This window comes from Lynx canadensis, chromosome B2 (genome assembly GCF_007474595.2).
Source record: "Lynx canadensis isolate LIC74 chromosome B2, mLynCan4.pri.v2, whole genome shotgun sequence".
NCBI classification, from domain to species: Eukaryota; Metazoa; Chordata; class Mammalia; order Carnivora; family Felidae; genus Lynx; species Lynx canadensis.
In genome coordinates, this window is record NC_044307.1 from 106,664,312 (window position 1) to 106,686,875 (window position 22,564).

Below are 22,564 nucleotides of genomic sequence, written 5' to 3' on the forward strand. Positions count from 1 at the left end.
TCATGATACCCGCGTCATGGCAGCAGCTGGAGAAGCGGGAGTCTCGGTGTTAAGGCAGGACTGGATTTCAGAGCCCAGCAGCTCTGGGCTCCGCGGGGCGGCCTGGAGTCGCTATGCTCCTCTTGCTGGAGATCCAGGAGACACATTCTCCTGGCTGCCACCACAGGGCTACAGCTCTCCAAATACACCTGAAAAAGATTTATCATCAAATATTTAGCACCAACAGCACATGGTAACTAGCAACACTTTCAGTTTAAAAAAAAAAGTTGTAAAACCACCTAGAATACAACACTGGTTAAGAATGAAAAGGTAAATAATCTTTTACCTTTCATAAACTAAACATGCTATGCAGATGAATTCTGGGGAAAAGACTTCCAAACTGCTTAGTGAACTGGGAGTTTAAGCTGACAGACAGCATATCGTATTAGAACTAAATCAAGGTTAGTCAACGACAAAAAATACGTATTTCCAAATGTTCATAACTCAAGTAATTTTCCGAAATATGATTTGTATTCATTAACACTTAGAGGAAAATATCATTTGTAAGTTTATCTTCCTGATTGACCTCAAAAACCCTTTAGCAAAGAAAAGGTATTTTACCCCCAGTTCTTAGGCTGACTGTAAGCGACCACATGTAAAACTTCTGACACAAGGAAACAGAATAATGTTTCCAGATGTTTCTAAAGGTTATTTTACACATAATTTGGGAACTTCCAAACCTGTAGGCTCAGGTGATAAAATGGAAGACTGTCCTTTTACATGATGTATCTACCTCTTACATGGTGTATCTAAGAGGATTGGTTTTCTAGTTTGTTTCAATGTTATCCTCTGAGATAACACTGACTATCAAGATTTGCAACACAAAACTAACCCCAGGAGGCTGGAGTATTTGCCATCTGCTAAGTTTCAACAAAACACTGGTCCCACAGTTGCTCTGACAGATCTGACAGATCCTTCCAACCAACATGTTTTTAACTAAGCCAGAGTAAACAGTTCCTAAGATCAAACAGTTAACTACTACAAAAAGAAAAAAGAAAAAAAAAAACCATTTCAATATAGTAACTGGGTTTCATCCTTTACATGGACTTTAGGACCTCTTGGTGCAAATGACAGAAGCTACTAGAAGTAAAGAAACCAAAATACTGAATGTGAAAGAAACTTAAAACGTTTATTTTTTTAAAAATGAGATCAACACATTTTAATGTAGAAGATGCCATCTTTATTTACAGGCTAATAAAAAAATATTAAACTCAACTTAACTAGATATAATACATTTGTCATAAATCCTATAGATCTGAGGCCAACCGTAAGTGGAAGACTGAACAGGTGGAATAGTGGATTACATAATAAAGATGTCAAATAATGTGCGGCTTACACACGAATCAATATATTTTGTTTTTAACAGGAAAACAAAGTAAGTCCACCGTGCGGGGAATAAAACCAGCACCAGGCACAAGCTGTGTTACCTTCTGACAACTATTCAGTTATAATTACCAAGACTCACAACATTTTCACCTCTCTTAAACCTGCTTTAACAAGCCTCAAGACCCAAATGGTTTTGCTCCATCATATTCACAACAGATACCACCGAAGAGAATTTTAGAGGCGAAAGTGTAAATACATATACGCACATACACACAAGCCTCACGTTCTGTCGAACATTTTTTCTCAGCTATTCCGCTTGTGAATTTGTATATTTTTCTTTTTCCTTTTAACTGTAATGGCTTTGCAACAGTTCTTTTCTGTTTGGTTTTGCCCTAGAAACTTGAGTGTTAGAGATTTCTTCCCTATAAATGTGAAAATATAAAAACCGCTTCTCATTAGTTTATAATTCTTAGCTCACCCCCCAGAGACCATATATTCTAAAATGAACTTTTAACTGGGTACTTTCTAAACACCTGCCAGGAAGCTCACGGTAGCATCTGAGCAACAGGGCTCTCACATAGACTTTGCAAACCAAGGTGAAGCAGGAATGAAAAGGGACGGACTTGTGCAATTTTAAACTAACGGGGAAAATTTTCATTCTGCTCTTCAATCCTTGAAAGGAGTTTATGTCATAACCACCCCACAGGATTCCTATTAAGCAGCGTCTAAGTAGAAATGCCAATTGAAGGTTCTTAGAAAAACTCTTTGTGGACTTTCTAGATTGTTCTTGAAAATCAAAAGGTTTCAGCTAATATTTCCTAAGGATTCTACCTAGTGGATAAAGGATATTCTCCAAAAAAAATGCCATGGTCATCCCATCCCAGGCTGCATTTAAAAAAAATAAGAATATGGTTTTGAGTCACAACAAAAATGTTTTCAGATACGCTACAATGGAATTTTTCTTGGCTAAATGAATATACCGGCTGAAATCTAGTTTGCAGATCCCATGTCAGTCCTGGGGTATGTGTTTGGTACAGGGGGAAATGCATAAAGGAAAAACTCTTTTCTTCTTTTAAGAGGCCTAGCCTGTCAGGAACAAACAATAACATATAGCTTGCTTATTTGGTTGTACAATTAAATACTAGCTTCCGCTTGGAGGCAACGTTACACTATAAGGTATTTTAATATCAGTAACAATATACACTAGGAAGTGCATTTCTATTATAAACTAACATGGTGATATACAGATGAACAAAACCACCCAAAACAAACCATAAAGGAGCAATAGTTAAAACATCAAATTTATAAATAGCAAAACCACCAAATAAAGTATATACATTGTAAAGATTTACCTATGAACAAATATATAGTGCATCTAGGAAAGAAAAAAAATGTGTTTTACATCACATAACATCTGACTGTTAGACATGAAGGTACTGATAATACTCTAAAGCCTGCAGGCTTTCCTCCACTTAATATTCCCTTAAACATACATCCTTTAAAACCGTGATATTGGCAAAACTATCACCTCTTTAAATGCAATGTTTTCACTTTCCCCAGCAAGGTACAGTGTGGCCTCCAAGAGCAGTAACTAAGAGAACAGGCCCTCCATGCTTAATCCTGGGATAAGAGAAACAAATCTGTAGTTTGCATATGAGAGCACTTCAGTCAAACACTGAGATGAAAAGCCAACCAAAACAATTCCGGTATTGAAATGTCTTCGCCTTATCTTGCCCACCAGTGCCTTGGCTTTTTAGATGACTGGCAAATTAGTTACTCTGAGAGAAAACTGCTGTTTGAATGAAATGCATTTCACTGACAAATAAATTTGAGCTTTTACTGCCAGAAAAATGTATCTGTAAGTGCCAAGACTATCACAACAAGACAAACTTTATGAACAACTCAAAATGTAGAAAACTGTCTTTCGTGGATTCCAGAAAAAAAAAAATCTGACTCTAAACATTAATAATGTAATGCTCCAATACCATGCACACAGATCAACATAATTGAGAACAGATATTTTATACTCATCTGCATTTCTTTTAAAAACCAGGAGAAGTACAATGTACGATAACTTTTCAGGAAGTATTTCTAGTGCAGCATTGATTGATAAAGGATTGCTTAAAGAAAACTATTTTGTACTGCATTGAATAAAGCTGAAAGGCAAACTCATTACAATAAATGATCATTAAGAACTGATTTAGATATCAGGATGCACAATAAATTAAATAAAAAAACTAAAACCATTCTTCTAGTTTAAAAAAAAATTAAGTCAAGCCTACATTTCTGTAATTCATTGAGTTAAGTTCTGTCCTCTGAAATACCACACTTAACATTCTGGAATATATAATATGGATTCATTTATTCTTGTACTTAAAGGCTATTTCTTATAAATTCCGGTTAGCATGGTCCTTCTACTAACTAGAAAAGGAGCCAAATAAAACAGTAGTGCTTCATTTGGTACTTAAGAGCCTAGTAATATCCCTTTGGGAAACACATGCTTTGGTGCTTTACAATTTTAGGAAAATCAAAATCGCTTTACATGCAACAGCTAATTATGGTATACCACAGAAAACAGGAGTTTTATGCATTTAGAATTGTTCACATGAAGCCCTGAGGTACCCGCCTTTCATTTAGGCTACAAGCCTCCCTTGATCTTGTATAGTCTCTGTCACCGTCTTCCCTAGTGCCCCAAACTCAGAAGAGTCTGATTAAGAATCTTGTCTGGAGAGACAGTCAATTTAGTAAGATTTTTTGTGATACAGACTGTGCAGATCGTCTAGTTTAGAAGCACTGTCTTCTACAGGAGGTTCACTTGAAGTTCCTAGATCTCCATTTTCATGTCCATCAGTTACTGCCTTCTTATTAAATCCTGAAAGAAAGAGGAAAAAAAAAAAGATAGAAACTTTCTATCTAATCTGAAAGAAGTCTTACAATTTTACTGAGCAAAAACAAAGGAGTACCCACTATAACTAGTAATAGTAATGAGGTAAATAATGGGGCCTAAATTAATCAAGTTAGCAATTTCTGACAGAGGAATTCTTCTTACACCAGATATCAAACACTGTACAGATTTTTCATATTATTTATTGGACCTATCAAAAAATTATATAAAATGTCCTACCAGAATTTCTGTGAAACTTGGAACTGATACAAACAATCGTAAAATTCAGTTAATTCCACTTACACAAATATATATTGAACAGTAAGTTATATGTTTCTTTTACATTTTGCTTTCAGATTATTTAACTACAGTGCACTAAGGCACAGGCTAGCCTACTGCTAAAAATCTAGGTTGTTGTCAAGACAATGTCCAGATAACATTTAAAACAAATTTTGGTAAATCTAAAAAATACATACTCGGCTTGCAAATAAATCAGTTGATTATGTCATCTACTTAGTGAGCTATGAAGTCTGGACATGTGCTAAACAGTAACCAATGGATATATTTTGTGGTTTGAGTCCGTTAATAGTAATATATCATAAGAGCATACATTTTAGTTATATGAGTCACACTTTCAGTGGTCTGCAATTCACACAGGTGACAGAGAAGTCTTTTAGCCTCAGCTGCAAAAAAGGGAGGGGCAAAGCCTTCTAATCCCGACAGATAGTAGAAAGGATAAAAGACAATGAAATCATAGGGAAAGCAGACCAACAGTGTAAAGTTTTGACATATTGCCACAATAGTTTTGATCGAGACGCACGGGGAGAACACAACTGCTACTGCTGTGTACACGTAGAGAATTCACAAGATCCAGGCTTATCAGAAGGGCATCCGTTCATCAGTTCACTACAGAACTCTATACCAGACGTTCTCAATTTTTTTTTTTGGTGTTAGGATGCCTTTCCACTCTTAATAGGTACTGAGGGCTCCAAAGACTTTTGTTCATGTGGTTTATTAATGTTATGTGGGTTAATGGCGTTTACCATATTAGTAATTAAAACTGAGAAATCTAAAAAAATTATTACTTTGTTAAAAATGAAAATAAGCCCAACAAATGTTAACATGAACAGCATTTGCCTTAGGGAAAATAACTCCATTTTCTAAAAATTCAGTCAGAAGAGGAGCATAATTTTCAATTCTACAAATATCGTTGAAGTGTGGCTTTCTAGAAGCTGGATTTTCTTATTTGCCTCTGTTCCATCTGTAACAAGTATATAAAAAGTTCATCCTCACACAGATATATAGCTGGAAGAGAAGACTAGGTTTGGTTTTTTTTAATGTTTATTTTTGAAAGAGAGAGACAGAGCATGAGTGGGGGAGGGGCAGAGAGAGGGGGAGACACAATGCGAAGCAGGTTCCAGGCTCTGAGCCCAACGCAGAACTCAAACCCACAAACTGCGAGATCATGACCTGAGCCGAAGTCTGACGCTTAACCAACTAAGCCACACAGGCACCTGGAGAAGACTAGTTTTAATAGCCCTTTCAGATAACTGTCAATATTCTTTGATATTATACCAAATTTGACACCATAGACTTGAAACCATATCAGTAAAGTGTCCACATTCTGTTACATCAAAATCCATTGGTCTATCTTGCAATTTGAATGGCTTTTACCCATGCAGGATTTTGTAACATCATACACTGGTCATTTGAGAAATATTAGATCACTGAGTCATGTAGCAATTCCAAAGGTTGACGAATTTCATTTCACTATATCAAAAAAAAATCACATTTAGTAACATTACCACCAATCTTACTTTATAAGTTAAGCACTGGAAAGCTATCAAGCTTATGGTGGGGTGATGCATGTTTTACAAAATTCTAATTGTCACTTGAAAGCTGACATTTTATCATTGGCAATAAATACTGTCAGCTGTTTTCCCTGAAGTGATGGACTCGCTTTGTTCCTTTGAAAGAAAATGGCTGCCAAATAGCCTGAATAACCATAATTTATCATTCTTCAAGTAAAAAATCATCTTCCATGAAATAAATGGCTACTTCAGCTAGCTACTTAATCACTAAGTGCTCTTCTTTGAGACCAGCATCCTAGTTCAGCATGCAGACTCGGTGCTTTATGCATCCTTCCCATCTTGTAACACATGGTATTAAAAAAGACACATACTCAAGGGTCAAGATTTAATAAAATGAACAGCTAATTTTATGATTTCATGAAACTGTCACTGTCTTTTTTTTTTTTTTCTTACTCAGAGTAGATGGCAAGGAAGAAAACGATTCCTATAGTAGAACCACTGCCTTGATTTGTACTAAGGCAAAAGTAGCTTTACTCCCATTGCTTTTGCACCATCAGTGCAAATATCGACTCAAAAAACCCACAAATAATGTTTTAGCATTATTATTAACAGTTTTTATCTCACGAATCCCCTAGAAGGGTCTCGGGGACCCCCAGAGATCCATGGATCACAATTTAAGAACCACTGCTCTACGTAAAAGAAAGGTTAGAATTTTTCTTTAAAATATGTGTAAATAATAGCAAAGGAATTAACCCAAAAATCCTCAAGATCACATATCTGGATTCTAATAACAATCACCACAGTCTAATAACATATTCATATTTAGTCTATAAATCACTGTATTATGAGAGAAGAATCTGCATTAAGACAGCAAGATGACACTAAGATAAATCTATTCTAAAAGGCATATTGGTTTTTACTTCAGTCCCGAAAACTTGAATTTTTTTTATTTTTCCAGGATCTCATGTAGTTCAGTAACTGGTAATATACTTGTCTTAAAGTCCAAAAAGAATCCAGAAGAACTTCTATGTAAATAAAATTTTGGCATAGTGACCAGTGTACAATAAAACTATAAGCAAAGTTTCTGTTTGCTTACAGTTTTCTGTTCATTCTGTTCATTCATTCATTCTGTTAATGATGGCTTCCCCATCATTAAAACAGTGTTACCAAAGAAATCTAAAATCTGTATTTTAAAAGTTTATTAATAATAGGGATGCCTGAGTGGCTCAGTCGGTTAAGTGTCCGACTTTGGCTCAGGTCATGATCTCATGAACCGTAGGTTCAAGCCCCACATCGGGCTCTGTGCTGAAAGCTCGGAGCCTGGAGCCTGCTGCGGATTCTGTGTCTCCTTCTCTCTCTCTCTGCTCCTTTCCCACTTGTGCTCTCTCTTTCAAAAATAAACATTTAAAAACTTATTTTACTAACAATAAATATATTAAAAATAACTTTTAGAGTAATTTTTACCTTGCAACACTTTGATTTCCCCGCTTGTGTCCTTGCAACTAGCACCAGGATTACTACCTCCCTCTAACTCATCAAGGTACAAACGGTAGCGATGTCCACTCTCATCTTCGTACTCTACATTTTCATCATCAGAATCCACTTCAGGAGCCACATAAACTACTTCAAATTCAATCTCTCCTCTCTAAAATGAGGAAAGAAAATGAGGAAGTTATTTTAATTGTACTCAAAAAGGATTTCCAAATTCCTTGGGGTAATAGGCATGACGAGAGAGTTCAGATGTAGCCCCCTTTCAAGACAACAAATAATGAAATTCTAGACTCTCAAGAGGTGGAAGAGAACACAGAGGTCATCACGTCCAGACCAACCCCGTGAATCCTAAGTAATTTCCTTTTAATATTACAGTAGCTCTTTTTACTGATGACAGTATTTTTGCTAACAGATCTAAACTAAAAAAAGGATGCTGAACTACTCAACTTACAAAATTCTGGAACAAATATTCACTTGAATAGTCATTTTGTCATACTGTACTTTACACAGCAATTTGGCAAATCCATCTAAGTAGGCAGATAGTAAAGTTGCAGTTAAGGGCATCACACAAACTTTTCCTTGACTAATTCAAGAAACCTTTACATGACGATTTCCTGGTTGTTACTGAACAGGTCTTGAACCTTTTCTTAACTTTCACTGAGTACCACAGTGTTAAGGTAATCTGGTCACTAATAATAGTAATTATCATATTTATTATACGAAACTATATCCTTCAATCTTCAGAATAACCCTATTGTAGTGTAGTCTCTTTTACATGAATGAGAAACCTGAGTGAGTCTGGAAAGAGCAGATAATTCTCCCAATATGATGAACAAGTAAAACAAAAAATAGAAATTTGACTCCAAAGTCCTTGCTTTTTCTACTAGACTAAATGTGTAATATCTGTACCCCTATTCTTGAATAAAACCTTGCATATGAGAAAAAGTTACAGATTATTTTATGTTTAAAAAACATTCCAAGTCATTTAATAAGAGACTATAACCACTATACACAAGTCTGGTATTTGCAACTCTGAAAATTATGTCCTGCCTTTGCTCCAAAGAAAGTATGTCATTTTTTACTGCCACTCACTAAGTCAGTCTCTTTGGTTCTCCTCTTGAGGTTATGCTTCAGAATTTTAAAATGTGCTTGGCATTTCCTTAAAAGTTTATGACTGCCTGTCTGTATTTCCTTTATCACAGCTGCCATTCGTCTCACTCTTACACTACTGGATACAGCCAAGTTTGGTTAAGAAAACACTAACAAAGAGGATAGGGCTGCATTCTTAGATCTCTCTTAGCAGATAAGCTTTAAAAATATCATTTTCAGAGGATAGATGGGTAATTCAGTGGTCTTCAGTAAAGTTCTAGATTAAAGAATTAGGTCTGTGCATAATAGTCATGAAAATGGGTTCTAGGCTTAATATGAGGAAGAGCTTTCTAAAAATCAGCAATATACAGCAACAGAATGGACTACTTTATCATCAATAGGTCCCCCTCTAATGTAAATGTTCGATTAGTGATATCGTAGAAATTTACACCACATGTATGGTTGGACCAAACAAGCTATAAATTCACTTTCAACTTTCAGATTCAATTCCATACTGATGACCCAACAAAAATCTCAATGTACTGTCAACACCTAATTTCTTCAACTCTATTCTTGAAGGAAAAAACAGAACAACAACAACAACAACCACCCACCTTAAGTTAACCTGGTAACAAATATGACTTGTGGATATGAATCCAAAGTCTACAATTTATTTGCTCTGCAACCTTAAGCAAATTATTTAAACCCTAAGAACCTTAGTTTACTCATTTTAAATAAGAGGGATAGGCTAAATGATTTCTAAGGACTCTCTCAGTTCTAACATTTATGACTGTGAAACCAATCTATGTCTAGCATATTGTTTTTTCTATAATACCTTCTATTTGTATAGTGTTTTTTAGTCATTAATGATGTTTTGCTTCCTAAGTACCAGGTCCTGTTCCGAGCATCCTAAATGAATCAACATACTTAATCCTGACAGTTCTCAGATAAGGACACTGCAGCAGGGGAAGTAACAAACTTGCTAGAAGTTACACAACTGTGGAAAAAGGCAAATAACATCTTTTTATTCAGTAAATCTGGATGAATGTGTTCTATAAAAGGCCCAAAGCAAAGGAACCTAGTATCCATATATGAACACTTTTATGACTGGAGAAGCCTCCTAGGTAAGTACAAAATATTCAATAGATTCAAAAGGAACCAATCGATAGATCCAATTTTCATTACATAAAGGGAACTTACCTGCTGGGAAAGAATGGTTACAGCTTCTTTATGCTTTGTGTCCCTTAGGTTAACTCCATTAACAGCCAGAATAGCATCTCCAACATGTAGCCCTCCACATCTATCAGCAGGTTGCCCTGGGTGGATCTCAGAAATGAGGATTGGAACACCATGTTCTTTCCCACCCTGACCAAAAAAAAAAAAAAAGTGGGGGGGGGAGGTGAAGGGCAGTCAATTAGTTTACTCTTTGTATAGTCACATACCATTCTAACAATAAAATATCTTCTTAAAAATGCATTTCAATAAGTATCTATACTGTATAAATGCTGAGTGAAATATTACTTGCTACTTAGGTAAAGGTAAATATATTATTACAAGTATCAAAAAGTTTTCTCTGAATAAAACAGCAACATGCATGTGGTTTCTTAAACACATTCCAAAGCCAAAATATTGGCTAAACTCTTTTAAACATAAATAAAAATATTCTATGTATTAATATTGCACAAGCACTGTTAGATTTTATCAACTCTACATCACTATGAATGGTAAGACATACCATTATTTTATGTACTACAAAAATCATTCGAAGAGTGTAATCTCAATTTCAGAGATACTAAAATGTGAAAAAATATGCAACAAAGAATTGATGAAATGCAGTTATTTGGTGCCTTTCACTTTCTAGCTTGTATCCTAATTATTTGTGTGTGTATGTATATATATGTATCATATTTGTATATATGTGTATTACTTCTCCTAAAATTTATGCTCTTTGAGGGCAGTGCATTCAAAAAGGTAGGTAGGTAATCAATAAATCCTTAACAGATAAACTTGTTATTATAAAAATAATTTCTACATTAAGCAATACCAAAAAGCAAATGAACTTATATAGTTCTAAGTGTCTAAGTATTATACAGTGTCTAAGTATTACCAAATCAAAGATAGTTGTAAAGCCATCTTATTCATTCATCTGGAACAAAGCACTAAACAACAGCAAATGACTCCAAATATATTACTTTTTCCTAACAGGTTGCTCTCAGAAATGTTGCCCAAGGTACATGTTTGTAAAGGCATCAGATTTAGAAAGGATATTTGGACCCAAGAGCCAGTGAAATCTGACAGCAAAGAAATGAGACAAGAGAAAGATAACACATACACTCCAGAGAAAAGAACAATACAATATGGAGCCATTTAACACAGAAGAAAGCAGATCCATTCCCAAAGGCTACCAGAGGCAATAATAGGATATTGTATAGAACTATGACCCAAGGCATAATGAAAATGTTAAATTATACTGAAAAAAGTTATAATTTTACTAAAGTAGTACTTAATGGTCATTAGGAAGATTTACATACAAAAAAAAAAAAAAGTTTACACAAAAGTGTTGGTGCCCAGGGGGATAAACTTATTTACTTAGAGAATATATCCAGAACGCTTTGTTTCCCAAGGATGTCCAACACAGAAGCATGATTAGACTACATAACTATAGAAAAGGAGACTGGAAGCACTACTTCTTACTGTAATTGAAATGCCAAGGCCTTCATGATCTTCCTTAAGGAGGAGAACTTTTCTAATTGGACCAACGCCTTGGCTTTTCTTTAAAGAGTCTTGATCCTTATTAGGGGAAAAAAAGAAGAAAAATTAGTACTACTTAAAAGATATATCAAATAGAATAAACCCATGCTATATAAGTTGCTTTTAGAAATCTTTATTAGTTTCTTGGAATGGATACACAGTAAAGTGTTAAGAAATTAATTACTAGGTAAAATGGAAAAATGAAAACAGTTGTTCTGTTAATATAGTGAAATGTATAGATGATTTTCTCACTCTTAGGGTAATTTTTTTATACTGCTCATCTTTTAAATTGTAGGACATTACAAAGGAAACTATTGCCAGGAATGAACTGATGAGCACATATCTTCAAGAAATAAAAGTTGATAAAATGTTTATTTTCATTAGAAAAATATCATAAAGATCTACAACCATTTTAACTAACTTGTAGAACTGAAAAACAAATTCCTAATTGGTTCACTAATTACTTTTCCATTCTGCTGAGCTCTGGAGTCTACTTCTTAAATAAAGGACTTTACTCCATTAATAATTCTTTCTCTGGTACCTTTATTCTTTCCTTTCTGTTAAGCTCCAGCCCTGTTCTGCATATAAACAAATTCTAAGCCTTTTCCAGCTTTAAAATACTATCCAGGTAAAAACATAAAACAAAACAAAATAAAAACATTTCAATCACCTATTATTTTTATTATCTTCCCTCCATCTTTCCTTAACCTTCACACGAAGTCAAACCTTGCCTCTCACATTCCTTGCCTCTCACATTCACTATTCCAGTCACTGTAATTAGGGTTTTGCCCCCACCTGCTCCATTAATTAAAACTGTCTTCTCTACAGTCACTGGCAACCAACATGGCTATATCTAATGCACACTTTTTAGTTACTACCCTTCTTAAACCTTGCACAAAGTTGATACTGTTCATCACCCTACCTCCTTGGAACCCTCTTTTCCTTGGTTTCTATTATAGTACTTTCCCAGATGGCTTATATCTGACAGGTCCATCTCAGAATCCTCCCTTTAAATGATCCATTTCTTTCCCTCACTCCATAAAAGTTTCTTTCCATCCTTGGCCTCCTATTCTTTTTCTTTTCTTGTCTTTTCTTTCTTTTTCCAATATATTTTAAGTTTATTTATTTATTTTGAGAGAGAGTGGGAAGGGCAGAGAGAGAGGGAGAGGGAGAGAATCCCAAGCAGGCTCCGCACTGTCAGTGAGGAACCCTATATGTGGGGCTCGAGCTCATGAACTGTGAGATCATGACCTGAGCCGAAATCAAGAGCCGGGCGCTTAACCGAATGAGCCACCTGAGAACCCCTATTCTTTTTATTTTCCACACATTTCCCTGGGTTAATCAATTCCATTGTTTTGATTATAACAGATAGATGATTTCCCTCATATTTCTTCAACTCAGACTTCTCCTAAATTCCAGAGTCATATATCCAATGGGACACATTTTGTTTGACCCAATGGGACCTCAAACACTACATGCTAAAACAAATCTCATCATATTTCCCCCCAAATCTTCCTTTCTTCTGTTTGCTTTATAAACGAATGCCATCATCTCACTGAACTGCCCACACCAAATACCTAGACTACTCTTCCTTCTCATTCACCTACTTAACCAAAAGCAGTTAATCACCAAGTCCTCTTGATGCTATTTCTCTCAAACCTGTCCTTCCTCTCAAATACACTTCCTCTTTGTCCATCACTCTCTCCTCAGCTTACTAAAGTATCTTCCTAACGTATCTTCTCGACTCTAATTAGGCCCTCTCCCGGTATATCCTCTTCACTATACCAAAGTAATTTGTCAAAATAATGTTAAATCTTCAGTCTACCATTTTATTAAAAAATCCCATGTTTATCAGATTAAAGTTCATAAGCCTTTATTTAGCATAAAATAATTTTTGTCATTTGGCCACTGCCTAGAAGTTAATGGTCCCCAATGTCTGACATTGTAATTCTCACTCTTTGCCCACTAAGTTCACGTACATATCAATTCTTCTTATGATAATCTTTGCAGAGGCAACAAATACTTCAACTGTTTAAGGCCATGCTTTATCTGGTATGAAGATATGCAAGCCATTGGGTAGGAGTCAGACATGCATAAATTTTATTATGGTAAGGCTTTTATTATCAGGCAGCTGTAGTAATGAAATTTAATAAAGATTTATCCAGATAGAAAAGCTCTTGTACAATGGTAGCTACAGAAACAGACGATTGGACACAGATCTCAAATTCCACCTTAATTCAAGACCAAACAGGTGTAAATGTTAGTTCAAAAACTACAGTTAAATCTAGTTACCAAAAACTATTTTATAAACTACCCCCAAAATACTTGCCAATTTATTAATACGACCACAAGTTCTCTGCTAAGCTTGAAAAACAAACTTAAACATGCCTAATTATGATCCGGGAAACTCTGAAATATGAGCCAAAGTAAAAGTAATATATATTTGCTAGCAACAGTTAAGTTTTCAGAAACATCACTTTTAGAGCATTTCAGGATAAGTCAGAAAAGAACTATATGTATCTGCTCTAAATAAGTTTAATTCCGCTTTTACTTTTTAAGTAATGGTTTTAAATACTACTAGAATAAAAAAAAAATGGAAAGGATTTCTGACTAAAGAAAAGAAGAGGCTAAGTAAGAAACAGGAACAGAGCAAACATACGTGGCCTGGAGGAGCTTGCATTGGTCGTTTCAGGTCATTACGTCCTCTACAGGCTCTGATCACAGTTTTGTGACGATGCAAATGTATTTCGGCTTCCAACTGGTTCCAAAGCTTATCATGAGCTGGTCCCTTCATATCTCGTCCTAGTAATTGTATTTGTTGGACCCTTTATATTGGGAAAAGAGTTAATTCAGTTAGTTTTTCATTATTATAATTTTTATTACAGAGAGAATTCACAAGAATTACTGAATGCAAGTAGCTTTTACATATACCTAAGTTAGTATTAAAACTACTATTCAGGAACCTCCTGATGGCTTTCAGATTTGTAAAATATGAAAACTCTGAAAAGAACAGATGTCTTCAAGGGAAAACCAGTTTTAAAAACAAAGAATGAATGAGACCTTTTCTAATCACATACTTCATTCAAATGCATTAAAAAACAACTTTTGAGACTAATGTCAGCGAACATGTTTCATGTCTTGCGTGCAGTCAGGGCAGGGCAATAAAATCAGATACTACTGACTACTAGTCTTCACATGAAACTAACCGTACAAAAACATTTCTTTTAATGATAGCTTCTTTTTACAAAATGATTATTTTAAATATGGTAAAAGTTACTAGAAAATCTTCACTTCAACATGACAGAAATTATTTTTATTTGCTCCACATCAGTTCTTAACATGATATCAAAACAAGGAGTAAAAAATTATTTACCAACAATAATAAATCACCAAAGTCTGCGAGTAGTTATTTGTAAGAAAATTAATGCAAGCAGAACTGTTTTATTATAATAAAATCACTGCCATTCAAACATGTTTTAAAGGGTCAAGAAAGACTGGGTTTCAACGATCACAGAAAAAACTTCTTATGGAAGTCATGCTGTATATGTGAACATCATCTTTTATGGTTTCAAGGCACGAAATGGCTGAAAAGTGCAGATCTGGAGTTATTAGCATTTCATAGTAAGTTCCTATCAAGCGTGTGTGTGCACATGTAAACCAGAAATATTTATGTAGTACAGCGAAATAAATCTGCAATATATAATGCTATGAATATTAAGTTAACAGTAAGCTATAACAAACTGTAAAATAAGTCTTAAGGTAAAGATTAATGTTTCATTTATCACAAGAGGTTAAGAGTCAACCTCATTAAATACCCAATTCGTTACCTAAGAATACAAGGGTACACGTTTTTTACACACCTTCCTGCCAGTTCCTTATCTAAGTACTTGGCAGCCAGTCTTGCCCCATAAACTTCAGCCTGGAGAACAGCTATATGTCTACGAAGGGCTTCATTCTCTTTTCTCAACAACTTCACTTCAGCTTCAAGTTGAGCTTCTTTCATTTTTTCTTTTTTGTTTGCTTCAAGCTCTCTCTCCTAATTAAAAAATAAAAAAACCAGCACAATGTAATGAAAATACATTTAAGGCTTTTTAACAACAGACCAATTTCCTCAGAATACATAAAAGCGCACAATCTACAATACCAACAATGAAAGCATATGAGAGAAGTTACCACTTTGTTTCTGTAAAATGGAACAAAGATTTGGACACAGTTCTTTTTAACTAGTACCAGAAGGTACTGGGACCACTTCCACATAAGATAATTGCATGCCTTGGAGTACTTTGACACTGAGGATACTAAGAGAGTTAGTCTTCTCTAAGCTAATGTCATCATATACTAATAGGAGTGGTTTCAATGAATAATTGAATCTGCTCTCTATTTACTTTCTAAGAATGATGCAAGAACCTAGACTAAAATAAAAATAGTCACACTGGTGGTTGTACCCAAACATTTATTTAACTTTAATGCAACAATTCTATAAACAAGTCAAAATCCTTCAGCGGTGGAATAGATTCCACAGCTAATTTACCTGAGAGGACTACAAGAAAGTTGCACTGCTTAAATTAGAACACATATTCTAATTTTTTAAAGAACATTTGATGGAAAAAAATAATAAATAAAGAACATTTGGTGGTCATGGAAAAATGCTGGTAACAACTGCATTGAAACATACGTTAAAAAATTTCTCTACATAAGCATATGTATGGTACAGATTATCACTGAATTGGGGGATCTGACTCATCTATTTGTCCATATGTTAAAGTGAATGAAGAACTGTTTGCTGAGGAAAACAGGGCCCCACTTGCCTATTATGAGGTAGGATGGACATCCATTTTTAGCTCTCATAAAAGGATACCATCGTATGCTCCACTTGGTAGACAGCCCATATACATGAATTACAAGTGTTAGCCAGAGTATAAAACCTCAAGATCTTTGCCATCAAATTTTTATCACAAGCTCACATGTGAGAAATAATGTTCAATTTACCTTAGAATGATATAAAGTACAGTATGTCTATTCCTATAAATCAGGAGTTACTAATGTAAATGCCTTCAGGACCCAAACACAAAACAGGCCGATACAAAACAAAGTAGAATGGAAAACAGAAGGTACAAAATCTAAAGGCAGTCAAGTTCAAGTACACACACAAACTCTGTGGCCAAACAAAACTCTTCTGAGAGTTTGATAATGGCCCTGATAGATATTTTAAGTGTTACTTTTGGATCAAGAAAACTATCCAAACACTGTAAACTTCCATTTATTTATCCTAAGTAGAAGTGTTTTTACTGCCTTCCAGAACTGTTTTTACCAACTCACTGATTCACAGAATCAGTGACAGTGTGGCTATATTTGTTGACGAATTGTGAAGACACTGTTTACTATGTCCCCTTTGTGAGACTTAAAAATCTAGGGGCACCTGGGCGGTTCAGTCAGTTAAGCATCTGACTCTTGATTTCAGCTCAGGTCACGATCTCACGGTTATGACATCAAGCCTCACGTCGAGCTCTTCGAGGAGTACAGAGCCCCTCCCCATGCACGCGTGCACTCTCACTCTCTCTCTCTCTCTCTCTCTCTGAAAATAAACTTAAAAAAAATCTTATTAAAAAAAAAAATCTACCTCAGCACCAGAAAGATTTTTATCTTGAGCAAATGGCAAGTGATAGTTCCTACTGTATGGGTACTGATTATTGTAATTATTTCCCTTTTTATTCTGGATATTAAGAAGCTGAGAAATAAATTCTAAAAACTTTTAACAACTCATGGAATATATTTTGGTACTAATTTAACTGTCTGCTTTGGTCAACTGGTCTGACAATAGTATATCAATAAATGATATAAACATCACTATATGATATATTCAAATACAAGGCTGTGAGTACCACAAACTTAAAACACAAAAACATAATATACAAGCTAAAATGAGTACCAAATGTTGGATATACTTATCACGTCTTTGATTAAAAATATTTGTTATTATTATAAACAGAAGAAAATTAATTAGCAGCCTTTTTCAGCTTCTGTAAAAAAAAAATGTAACCATTAAAACCTAACTTCCAGATACTGTTTTTAAAGAATTTGAAGAATAATCTAGAATCTTCCTTTTATAACAACTTTGGAATTACTAAAATTGCAATTTATTTCAGAACCTATTTCCTAAAAGGCAAGTATCAATTCCAAAAAACCCCCCAAAGTTTGGATAACATGAACAAAAATCTTTTTTATGACATTTACTGGGGTTAATGCTGTTTGTGTCAGAAAAAGAGTTCTTAGAAGACCAGGTATTCTTTGGTTTATGGGCTAAATAAACTTTACGTTAAGAATTACCTACTTAACAATTACTTCAATGAGCTATTTACATAATATTTATTGAATCTGAGAAACACATATTAAGCCACCACTTTGTCTTCACAATTCAAACACCTAATGAATCTGGCAAACTCTTAGGCCTAAAAATAACATTTGCAAGCATGAAAAGGACAAAGAAAACTGAATTTAATCACTTTTAGATTTAAAAAAAAAAATTTTTAGTTAGCCTGTTTATTATTAGGTAACAACCAAGAAACTCATGTTGTATTTAGATAGTCAAACACTGTATTTTGAAAAGAAATAAAACCATAAGATAAATTGGAGGCTGATTAGATTGGGAGAGTGGGAAAAATATTAAGAACTTACATATTGTTATTTTCTAAAATAAATTTTGATAAGGAGTTTCAAAATTCAGTTGTTTCAAAGGCCACACAATTATTCCAAGACTACTAAAAGGTTATGGCACATGCAGTAGATGAGTAAGAAACCAACATGCACATTCTTTTCCTCGGGATAAACTCAAATAGAAGAGGAAAAAGCTATTTCCACTTAATGTATCTTTGAAATATTCAAGTGAGAAAACCAACCGCTCTTTTGAATTAGAGGTTTGAGCAAGTTACAAGGCTCAGGAGTTGTCAAACATTGATGGGCTCTGCAAATAATGGTTATAAAATTACAAACAAAAGAAAAATCTTTAACAACATGTAGCGAAAAAGAACAAAGGGCCACCAACTGAACTCTTCAGGTACTGGCACATGAAAAAATCACCATCATGACCATCGTTTTCAAATACAAAGTGACAACACGCAATATGCAAATAAGACACTAAGAACACTTCAGCATGACATATTAAAGCAAAACAGAAACGGGACACTTACCAGCTCCTCCACAGAGGGGACAGACTTAAGATATAAGAAAAAAGTTTCATAATTAGAAAAATGTCAAACAAATGAATTTATCTAGTGGTATAATCATTATAAGGAAAATTCCCATATGTTGAATATCATTTGGATGAAGTTTCATTAGAACAAATATATTTGCAAATCCATAAGTAATAGTAACTATATAGTATTAAAATTTTTTGTTTTACCAAAATTAGTCAACTCAACTAGTTCAGTGCCTTTTGACTATAGCACCCTGATTAAGATCTAATGTTAACACTTCAATTCTTTTCTACTGAAAATGTACATTGTTGCTCAATGTTAATATCAAACATCCCAAAGAAGCAGTTACAAATCTAAGTCACTTCAGTTAAACAAAACAAGACTACCAACTTAGATCCATAGAATTTCTGAATTGTAAAGGTTTAAGGAGCATGTAAACATTCATTTAAATAAATTCTAACCCATCAGTATTAGAAACTAATCAACCAATCAAATGGAATTAACTGAAAACAGGGAAAACTTAAAAATGTATTACTATCATCATCCCATTTCACCTCTCCCAAGCTGTACCTGTCTTACTGCTGTGTCCCCTGTGGTCAACAAAGTGGCACATAGTGAACACTTAATACGTGAGAGATTAAGCCGACATGAGACTTAAAAAATTTTTTCTATTTAAATAACCTATATTATGAAGGCAAAGGTGAATTATGGAAAATTTATGTAATGAGTATTATACAAACATTACAAAATGTTTAGTGACAGGAAAAGTGCTTCTATGAAGAGCAACAGAAAAAATGTGCCACGGGTTGGCACCCAATTCCATTTTCCCCTTCATCCTTATTAACAGAACTCCAGTTTTACTGGAGGTGGTCATGTGACCAAATAAGAGGCCGAAATGCAAGTCCCAATAGCCAACGAGATGGCTAAACTGATTGGCAAAAATCGCTGAGGAGGGTTTCATGAAGAGTTCCTTAAAGAAGGCTAATGCAGCCTGGAAGCATCCTTTTGCCCTTTTCTTAGATTCTTCCTTCTTCCTGCCTGGAATAAAGAAATCCTAAAGATGGAAACTATGAGCTAAAAATGGCAGAACACAAGAATAAAAAGAACCTGGACACCCAGTCTCTGTAGAGCTATTATATCAGCTCTAGACTACCTATCTCGGGGCTTGAGAGAAAACAGTTTGTACTATTCAAGAATAATCCTAGTGTTACTTGGATTTCTGTTATATGCAGCTGAACTTAATCCTAACTGATCCAACAGGGGAAAAAAATGTTTACGTGTTATAATCACAAATATCTTTTAAATGTATGTACACAGAGATTTTCAAAGAAGAAAACAAAATCCTATTCTAAGTATCAGTTGCTTACTGATGTTATCACTTATCACCCCCAGGTGATGAGACAGTGGATGATCACGAAGATCTTTACATCTCCTGTGTTTTCTGAATTTCCCACCATGAGCACATATTACCTTTTATAGTCAAAAGCCTCATTAAAAACCGTGCTCTTTGCCCTCTAAAATATATGTAAGTATATGTTACCTTCTAAACTACTTACCAGTTTTGCCTTAATGGTACCAGAGTCAACACTCTGGCCAGTTTGAGCATGAAGCTGCAGCTGAATAGAGTGCAACTGTAAAAGCTGATCGTGGACTTCTTTCTCCAGCACGACTTTTTCTGCCTGGGTCTCTGTCAGTTCAGATTTCAGATCTACCAACTGTGCCTTATGAAACAACAACAAAAAACATCAAGTAAGCTTAATTTTATTTTGACTCGAATAATAGTTATTCAAAAAGGATACAGGCTACCTGTAAAATGAACAGAGGAACACCAGAATGAAGAGATGAAGTGACTGAGCTCTAAGACATCCATCTAAATAGTCACAAATGCAATAGCACAGGTAAGATACTGGAGTGGTAAGAGAACTAACTCTACCATCAACAGCATCTTCTTTTATTTTATTTATTTTTTTCAGTAATCTCGACACCCAACGTGGGACTCAAACTCACAACTCCAAGATCAAGAGTTACATGTTCTTCTGACAGAGCCAGCCAGGTGCTCCCATAAACAGTATCTTCCAATACAGAATGCTACTTCCATTTTACTTTGCTTACTTTAAGAGGGCTTTTCACTGTTTCACCTTTACCTACAAAGTTTATGAAAATATAAAGGTATGGGATGGCTCATCATCCTTAGCGATAACATGTTTTACAGTGGTTCACTAACATTAATGGTGTATTAGAGGAGACACCAGGAAGTAGCCACCCCAGAGAATACTAGCTCATATGAGCCCATCCACTATCTATCTAGTAATTATTTTAGGTGCTAAGGTGTGAACCACTGAGGTCACAATGGGCCTAAATATCAGAGTTAACTATAAGCTACAGTTAACTGTTACAACATAGCAGAACAACCCCTCAAAACCACTTATTCATTCAAGTTGGAAGTTTTTCATTTTTTACACTTAAATGTTTTATAGTTGTGCACGGGATGTCTTGTGTGTCTGGTCTTCCCAATCACCAGTAGATCAAAGATTAAGAAAAAGGCCTTAGTTTTCTATTTAATTCAACGTAACTGTACTAAGCATCAAGGGGCTCAGAACTATATTAGCTCAAGGAGAAAAAAATTGTGGAAAATACTTTTAGAATTATAGATTACCATTATTTATGTCTTGGAGAAGCTTTCTTATTTATTAACTGAGGTAATATATATGCAAACCAACTAAAGAAAAATGTGGCAAGTTACAGGTGTATTTAGAATCGGTCATCCCAAGGAATTCAAAGCAAAGGAAGATTTAAAGAGGGTTAGTGAAGGAAAAAGAGTCTAGAGGTGCTTTGAAGTTAAGTGACAAGGACAAAATTGTAGTAGTAAAACAGTCCAGAGATGGAAAGACCAGAAGAGGCAGAAAGAGACCAGAAGCAACTGAGGGAAATTCTCTGGGTATGAGCGACCAAAGGACTAATATACATCTCTACACCCCAACTGCACCAATCAGTGCCTAGGACATAAAAGATGCTCAATAAATATCTTTAAGTTGAGATGAATTCTAATACTGTAGAAGTGCTCTTGCATGCACACTCTCTCTCTCTCCCCCTCCCTCCAAACATACACATATACACACAGGCGCACTTCTTATCGTGAGTAGGAGAATGGGCACAAAGGGGTAAAGGGGACTGGAAGCTACAGGCTTTTAGTTACAGAATTTAAGTAAGTCAGGGGATGGAAGGTACAGAATAGGGAACATAATCAATTGGTATTACCATAGCAATGTATGGTGAGAGATGATAGCTACACTTGTGATGAGCATAGCACATAGAGCTGTTCAATCACTACACCTGATACTAATGTAATATAGTGTGACAACTATACTTTCATCAAAAAAAAAAAAAAATTAAATGCGGGGCACCTGGGTGGCTCAGTCGGTTAAGCGTCCAACTTCAGCTCAGGTCATGATCTTGCAGTCTGTGAGTTCAAGCCCAGCATCGGACTCTGTGCTGACAGCTCAGAGCTTGGAGCCTGTTTCAGATTTTGTGTCTCCCTCTCTCTCTGCCCCTCCCCCCTTCGTGCTCTGTCTCTCTTGCTCTCAAAAATACATAAAACATTAAAAAAAATTTTTTTAATGTAAATGCTAAAAGAAATAATTACATTAGTAGTTGACTCTGTTCTTTAAATGTAATGAACATATACAAGAGATTACAGAAGAACTTCATTTCCATTGCCTTCTATTTTTTTTTTTTTTTTAAGAACTTTGTCTTTTTTTTCAACGTTTTTATTTATTTTTGGGACAGAGAGAGACAGAGCATGAACGGGGGAGGGGCAGAGAGAGAGGGAGACACAGAATCGGAAACAGGCTCCAGGCTCTGAGCCGTCAGCCCAGAGCCTGACGTGGGGCTCGAACTCCCAGACCGCGAGATCGTGACCTGGCTGAAGTCGGACGCTCAACTGACTGCGCCACCCAGGCGCCCCATCCATTGCCTTCTAA

General features: G+C 35.2%; 1 protein-coding gene across 2 annotated transcripts in view; it reads right to left on the reverse strand.

The window, feature by feature from the left end:
* Positions 1-1,196: 1,196 nt before the first annotated feature.
* GOPC (golgi associated PDZ and coiled-coil motif containing) overlaps positions 1,197-22,564 on the reverse strand; it is a 39,165-nt gene continuing 17,797 nt past the window's right edge. The window contains exons 2-9 of one of the 2 annotated variants that reach the window (XM_030316233.1): positions 20,141-20,305; positions 18,579-18,602; positions 15,252-15,427; positions 14,051-14,216; positions 11,335-11,430; positions 9,841-10,005; positions 7,525-7,705; positions 1,197-4,237 (exon numbers count right to left, since the gene is read on the reverse strand). In XM_030316233.1, the coding sequence (XP_030172093.1) occupies positions 4,107-4,237; positions 7,525-7,705; positions 9,841-10,005; positions 11,335-11,430; positions 14,051-14,216; positions 15,252-15,427; positions 18,579-18,602; positions 20,141-20,305 (1,104 nt within the window). In that variant the 3' untranslated portion in view covers positions 1,197-4,106. The remainder of the gene's footprint in view (positions 4,238-7,524; positions 7,706-9,840; positions 10,006-11,334; positions 11,431-14,050; positions 14,217-15,251; positions 15,428-18,578; positions 18,603-20,140; positions 20,306-22,564) is intronic. The other variant, XM_030316234.1, reaches the window with a different exon arrangement.